Raw genomic sequence first — 8,013 nt, forward strand, 5'->3', positions numbered from 1 at the left:
AATACTAGGGCAAATGGCCAATATATACCTTCATCAGTCCCCAGAACCACCCAATACCAAAATTCAATTGTTTACAATGGTACGAAAATGTTCAACCATCTACCGAAGCAAATTAAAAATATTCATAGCACTCCGAAATTCAGAAGGGCTGTAAAAAAATTTTTAATAACAAGACCGTTTTATGATTTGAGGGAATTTTTTTGAACAAAATTTTGAATAGCTGTGACAGCAGTACAAAATATGTCGTATCTATGTCTCTCACTAAATAGTTTTAAAGGTAGGTGTGTATGTATGACTATATCTGTATGTACATATTAACTGTATTAAGAAATCAAACATTTTATAAAATTATTATATGTGTGTACATGGGTCTATGTATGTGTATATGTGTGTATATGTATATATGTCTGTGTGTGTATATATGTGTGTATATATATATATATATATATATATATATATATATATATATATGTGTGTATATATGTATATGTGTATGTATATATATATATGTATATGTGTATATATCCACATATATATATATATATATATATATATATATATATATATATATATATATATATATATATATATATATATATATATATATATATTATTTTAATGTTTTTATCATCTGACAATTCTTTCCTGTTTTGTATTTATAACCAATTAATACAGAATAAATTAGGGAAAACTGTTTTTATTTCTATTCTACTGTATTGTTGTGAAAATATTTTATAGAAACATGACTGTATATATACATTAAGTACATCCACTTTTAACATCCAACAATCCATATTGGTTTACATAATTTTAATTTCATTTAATTATCATGACTTCCTGCTCATTTTAAGCAGTTAGGATTTATGTACTATTATATTTAGGAGCTTTGTCAATAAGAATTCTGTTCTTCAGATAATAAAGCATGCTTTGATTTGATTTGAGTTCGGTAGATAACAATATTACCATCACATGTTAAAATTGACTGGAAAATATTCAGTTCGCTTATTTACTTTTGAAACTAAAAAAGCACACATCACAAATCATTTGAATCTGACTTCATTCATTTCTCTCAATTTATATGAATACTAAGAGTTATTTGTTGAATGTTTCTGTATACTGCTGTATCAAATTCTCGAGGTGGGTGCAGTGAAATATTGTCCCTTTCGGTTCTTTTACAATTTTCTTTGGGAAAATATACCTATTTCCATCATATTCATCTATAGTACCAATAATTTTGATCTGAAATTTAAAATATATGTTATAAAATAAATATGGTATTGTGAAACTTACTATACTTCCCAGCTCTAGTTCACTGAATTCAGGAACAGAGTTTCTCAAAGAGGTTTTAGAAACATTTGTCATGGTTGCTGCTTTCATGGTAACACTGCTTGCACTTTTTTCAATCGAAGAATTTGAGTCCTCGTCTTCTTTAAGTATTGAGAGATGATCTTTTGATATTATACATTTTATACAGCTCGTCCCATCATCAACTGAAATTGATCAATAATTTTGGAATGATTATTTTTGTATTTGTTTATTTAATGGAAATTTCATTATACCAGTTATAATAAAGAGTCTGAAACTATACATAAAGTTTTTAAGAAGCCTTAGTTCAGAAACAATAAATTCAACTTATTTTTTCTGTAATTTATTAATAAAATAGTAGTTTGAGAAGTTAATTATACACAGAAATAATAAATTGAGAAATAGTTCTTATCATCTTAGATGGTCTGAAGGTGAACTAACCCTGTAAATAGAAAAAGAAAGTAATGAAACTTGTTCGTGTGATGATAATTGAATATCATTGTGAATATATTGATTCTATAATACTTCTTATATTTTTTTATTCTAATGCATTTCACCATTCCTGTAAGAATGAATGGTGAATCACTTTTCAGTATTCAAACCAACTTGAGGTCAAATTCAGGATGGAGATTTGATAACTAAGCATTTTTGTATCTATTGTTTGTTCAATTATACAGTTTTGATTTTATAATTTTATAAACGTACATGTCACAATACAATTAATGTTTCTAACAATTCAACTGTTATTCTATATGATATCTAACTAAAAATATGTAATAATTATTTTCAACATTGTCAGCCAACTATTACTACAAATATGAATGTTCCATCAAATCAATGAAGTAATCGCCACAGGTTTTAGATGCTATCTTTGAAACTTTTCTTAAAAATACAGTTTATAGAAACGGTTACATTAAAATCATTACAATCTTGAATAGACTTACCTATTGTATAATATTTATTGTTTTTCACATAAAAAGAAACTAATGTACCACAAATAAATACTTCAACATATGGGACACTTTTAAATAGAAAATATCCATTTTTTCTTTCTGAATTCAACAAATCTCTAATAAATAAATTTACAATTTTTCCTAATTCAGGTTTTGGAAGTTGCAGCAAATCAATTCTTGTTTTATTAAATCCGATAACTAACCAATCTGAAAAACAGAAATGAAAGTAAAATCAACTGTGATAGAGTTGTATAAATTATTTTTGAATTTGTAGGACTTATCTACCTACCAACCTACTGTATTTTTTAACAAGACTAACAAATAATGAAAATAGAGAAAGTGGTCAGTACAACCGAACTACATTTTATCTGAATTCTGGTTTATTGTTCATTATTTATGAAAATTTTTTAATGTTAACAAATACTTTAATCAACACTTGAAACATCGAGAAAATGTTTCCCTAAAAGTTTTCAATACTTGTTCAAGTTAACATTATATGAAACATTATCAAGAAATTATTGTAAAAAAACGAATCAAATCACATGGCTACATTCAGTTCGACTCCCACTATAAAAATTCACCAAAATAGTTGAAAATTAGGGTGTTGGAGCTCTTCATCAAACTAGTTTATAGAAAAAAAAAACAAAAAACTTTGTATTAGTATTTCATATTTAATAAAAAGTGCTTCACAGAGATATCAAAATGATTTTTCTGCAATACAAAAAACAATTGTATCTCATTGGTTGGTTAATTGAATAGTTAATTGAAAATGAAAGTTGAAATGATGACGTATAAAAAATATTGAAATATAAAATATCACATGAGAGTGTAAACTTTCACAGCCTAAGATAACTGTGTTAAAGCTATTTTCTGGGTTTTGCGGCTGTGATCTACAAGTCGTTATGCCTGACGTTTTATTTACTACTACGGTAGAGATTATCATCAAAAGGCGATGAGGTAAGGGTTGAAGTGCTCAAATTGTTTTCAACATAGAGACTTAGTCCGGCCATACACGGACCACATATTTGCAGTTGAGGCAACCACAATATTGTGGCCATTTTGACTGCACTTTTTGTGGTTGACTTGCGGTCTTATAAACCGCACTTGCCGTTGAGGCAACTGACATCAAAAATTGAATGTTGTGAGACCAATATGTACGCTGTTGGGAACGACTGCAAGTTTGTGGTTAGTGTACGGCAGATGCCGCGATGACATCTCTGCGGAGATCAGCAGCAAGTTGACTGCAGAAGTCCGTTTTGACTTTTGTGAACGCCCGTGTACGTGTAGTATAGTATTTCTTATAGGCGGCTTGAGTTCGCTGGAAAGCGACTGCAATTGTGTGGTCGATCCGACTGCAAAATGTGGTTTGAAGGTGATTGACAATGTTTCGTGATGAATTTCACTAGTTCGGACTTCCATTGTCTACTATATAAAATGATTTGAAATCCCTGAAACAAGTAAAAAGGAATAATTAAAAAAAGAATAGCTGAAGATAACAATTATATTAAGCAAACAATAAACCTGAAATGAAATGATAGTGAAATAACCTACAAGTAAAAATATAATAATTGAATAAATAAAAATTAAAGGAATGAAAAAAGGTTATTTCACTATCATTTCATTTCAGGTTTATTGTTTGCTTAATATAATTGTTATCTTCAGCTATTTTTTTTAATTATTCCTTTTTACTTGTTTCAGGGATTTCAAATCATTTTATATAGTAGACAATGGAAGTCCGAACTAGTGAAATGCAAAATGTGGCTCGTGTACGGGCGCTCTTATTAAGTTTCATATCCAGCTCTGTGTTTAGCACACTGTTTTTCAAAGTACATTTTGAAGACAATGACGGATATTGTTCCAGAAACGTGACTTATTTCAGGAAGATTTTTTTTGTTATTCAATTGCTCATTATTAACAGCCAATCCTTTTAGAATGCCTTAGAATTAACAGAATGAAAAGTATTACATAAGGTCATATGTGAATTATACATTATACCTCTTGTTTTCTCATAGATATTTGTCTCGTCTTCTTTACAAGAAGAAACTTTTACTTTTCCATGTTCATTTTTTGTCAAAATCCATCCTGCAATAATTCATATTTTGAGTGTACATTCATCATGAGAGTTCAATAACTTTACCTTCATTTTCTTCAATCAATTCATTAAAGGACTTATATAAATTGTTTTCATCCATTTATAGGTTATCAGTTACGTTTATTTTAAGGTTATAAATTTGAAATTCCACGGAATTATTGGCGCACGGAATGCCGCAATTTTTTTATATATCATAAATCATGACGTTACAGGTATTCTCGGACGTTACTGGTTGATACAAAACAAAACGTATATCTGTATCTGTACTACAGATTCGTTCGTTCCAGGCCACCCGCAATACGCTCAGGGATATGGTTGATTACATAACAAATTGAAACTAAGGGCTAGAGACACTGTCTAAAGATTTATTAGACAATGCTAAAGACATACAGTCGATTTGATCTAAAGTGCCTTAACATTTCATATTTCTGTTTCTTAAATATTTCTACTGCTTCACTTTGATGTAGAAATATCATGTTATCCCTCATCATTCATTTTGATTCCTTCTTCGAATAATGTGAGACATTGGTAATCCGTGCCTTGATCGTTTCGTTTTCAATGGTTCATTTGCAGGTTCTTTAACTTTTCGCATTTGTTGCAACGCCACTTCCTGAAGAATATGATACGATATGATATGAAACGACTCGCTCAATTTACAGATGGTTTGTATGAACATATTGATATTCTTCTTCAACGTTGCTTCTTCGGGAAAGTTTATTTTTCAAGTGCATTTTCATTCTTCCTGAAGTAATTTTCGCAGCCTCGAACTCCATTGCAGCATTCTCTAATACATATGCAGGGTGTTTTTTAACATGGGGCAAAAGATAAACGACTATTCCTTGGACTATTCAGAGGGTATTTTGTTCTTTGATAATTTGTGATATAGCGCTGTTTCGAAGATACGGGGCGAAAAAGAATTTCGACAATAACAATTTTGGTGATTTTAAAATTATTAACGTAGCCGAAATATACGATTAGCGTACCACACTGAACCTACCAATCTAACAATTTCGTTGGTACCTATCAATAACATTCCGATTACTACAAAAACGGCTGCAGATATTCAATTTGAATAGTATGTCTTGTAGATGATCATTTGTATGTGTCAAATAGGTTGAAACTGATTGACTTTGTCTATTTGACGTGCATTTTCTGTGTTTATTATTTAAAGTCTTGTTAGTGAAGTCGGCTATCATGAATGGCTATATTAACGCAGAGATGGCTGACAAGCATTTCATTTATGGACTTGTCGATGGCAATTTATTGGAAGCTAGGCAGTTGTACAGTAAACGATTTATTCCTAATCGTGTGCCTAATAGAAAAACATTCGAAAGTATACATCAATGACTTTGTGAAACAGGAGCATTGAAGCGAAATGGAGGACCAAGAAGGTCAGTGATAGTAAGAACAGTAGAAGTAGAAGATAATGTGCTGTTCATGATAAAAGAAGATCCAAGTACTTCTACTACAACTTGGAATATTTTTATTTTCAACAATTCTTGTATTTTAAGAAACATTACATGTAATTTTTGGTAATAAATTGTTATTGTTGAAATTCTTTTTCGCTCCGTATTTTCGAAACAAAGTGTCCTATCAAAAATAATCGAAGGGCAAAATATCCTCAGAATAGTCCCTTAAATTTTTGCGGCATGTTTAATAAACACCCTGTGTATCGTTGGGCTACATATAACACGACCACGTAGGCAGCTATAGCTACCTGCGTGACATCCGGTTCCAGGATGTAAATACAAATAGAGATTTTATCGAGTGTGCACGATATAAATCAAAAATGAAAAATTCGTGTTTGGAGTGTTGTATCCACGAATTTTTCATTTTTGATTTATATCATGCACACTCGATAAAATTTCTATTTGTATTTATATCCTGGACCCGGATGTCATGCAGGTAGCTATAGCTGCCTACGTGGTCGTGTTAGATGTAGCCTGGGAATTCTAGGTCTTCTAACTGGAACCACAAATGTGCGGTTGGCTCCTGTTGTTGACTCCGTGCGTTTGTGTTGTTTCCTGCTTTCGGCAAACAAGTGTTGCCCATCTTCACACTTGGCTGCACCGCGCTGATGAGGTCAATAGCCAGAAACACGTGTCCGCGGTTTGCCCCCTGTTTGGAGTGTTGTATCCATGAATTTTTCATTTTTGATTTATATCATGCACACTCGATAAAATCTCTATTTATACATATATATATATATATATATATATATATATATATATATATATATATATATATATATATATATATATATATATATATATATATATATATATATATATATATATATATATATATATATATATATATCTGCCCCATACTCCTGCAAGTTCTCCTATAGTTGTTGATGTCTGCTCCGTATTTGGCTTCTCTCATGAATGTTATGGGAGTATTTCCATTGTCTTGCAGTGGTTTCTTACTTCTCCGTCCAGGTGCTTGCATTTGCTGCTGCCTCGAACTGTCTATGGTATATACCCACAATGACTGGCTAACAAAGGTAAAGGCTTCAGAAGTTTACCTAGTGATGGTCTTGTCGCTGTTGGTATGCTGTCGTCAGTATTTCTCTGCCTAAGAGGTATCGGTTGACTAGCCACGTGCGGGTATGCTGAAGTTGATCTTCCAATTTGTTGACAGGTCATTACATTTTAACCCACTTTTTCCATGACTGGCTTGTGACTTTTTCAAACTTACTGTACTTCTTTCAATATTTTAGCTGGGTGATTCGCACTTGTTTTTACTCTTTTGAGTATTTCTTGCTTGCACTCATAAATTTGTATAAACAGTCCATTTTTTTATTGCTTTAAATGCTCGAGCATTCTCGATTCTTTCAGTTCTTTTTTTCTTTTACGTTTTTGTTGTTTGTTTTTTTGTTACCATTTCTAGTTGCTGCAATTGTTTTAGGTATATTCTTGGTCTTCTTTTTTCTCCTAAGCTTCCTCCTCCTATTTTCTTTTTCCCTCTTTCTCTCCTTTTCATCTTGTTCTTTCATTACCTTCAAATCTCAATATCTGGGAACGCCTTTTCATTGTGTCATAATTATTGACATAGATTTTCACTATCCAGAATGAATTTGCTTCAATTTCTTTCTTCAGCACCACTACTCATTACGTTAAAGTCACCACTGCCACGAATGTTTGCTATTTTCCGACTACACATGGGTTTTTAATAAATATATGTATAGGTAAGCTTATTCAAATTTAATAACTTCATTCAACCACACAATTTACATCTGAAAAAACACTATATTTCATAATCGCACTATTTTACTTTTTTTGGTCTAATTCAAAACTGAATGTCTCTCAAAAACTTACTCTAAGTATAAGTACTAAGTACTTATACTCTAATCAATCGAACACTCCTGTTCTGCAAATTCATCTGGTCATTTGAAATTATTTCATGGGGCCTTCTTCTTTGTTGTTTGCACATTTTCATGCACAATGCCTGGTTATGTTATGCGTAGTCTGTTCTCAAACTTCTCTTGAATGTAATGATGATATTTGAAGATTCAATGAATCATTCTTTAGATAGTATTTTTTTAGCTGCAGGGAAAACCCTAGAAATAATTTTACAAGATTCCACCTTGACAAGAGAGTCTTTATTGATCAAGTTATTCTGTCTTGTAAAGAATATACTCTATTCACCAAGATGTTATTG

At 31.1% G+C, this 8,013-nt stretch overlaps 1 protein-coding gene across 2 annotated transcripts; it reads right to left on the minus strand.

The window, feature by feature from the left end:
* Nucleotides 1-681: 681 nt before the first annotated feature.
* LOC111505793 (uncharacterized) lies at nucleotides 682-4,602 on the minus strand. 2 transcript variants are annotated; one of them, XM_023160666.2, is made up of 5 exons: nucleotides 4,396-4,601; nucleotides 4,254-4,340; nucleotides 2,250-2,465; nucleotides 1,291-1,490; nucleotides 682-1,239 (listed from the first exon to the last, which is right to left on the minus strand). In XM_023160666.2, exons 1-5 carry the CDS (start codon nucleotides 4,448-4,450, stop codon nucleotides 1,093-1,095), a joined length of 705 nt encoding a protein of 234 aa, XP_023016434.1. In that variant the 5' UTR covers nucleotides 4,451-4,601; the 3' UTR covers nucleotides 682-1,092. The 2 variants fall into 2 exon arrangements, with proteins under 2 accessions (XP_023016434.1, XP_023016435.1); XM_023160667.2 differs by lacking the exon at nucleotides 2,250-2,465 and having other exon boundaries at nucleotides 4,396-4,602.
* Nucleotides 4,603-8,013: the final 3,411 nt, after the last annotated feature.

This window comes from Leptinotarsa decemlineata, unplaced genomic scaffold (genome assembly GCF_025532065.1).
Source record: "Leptinotarsa decemlineata unplaced genomic scaffold, Ldec_3_MD MMD2_tig00000505_RagTag_RagTag, whole genome shotgun sequence".
Classification (NCBI taxonomy): Eukaryota; Metazoa; Arthropoda; class Insecta; order Coleoptera; family Chrysomelidae; genus Leptinotarsa; species Leptinotarsa decemlineata.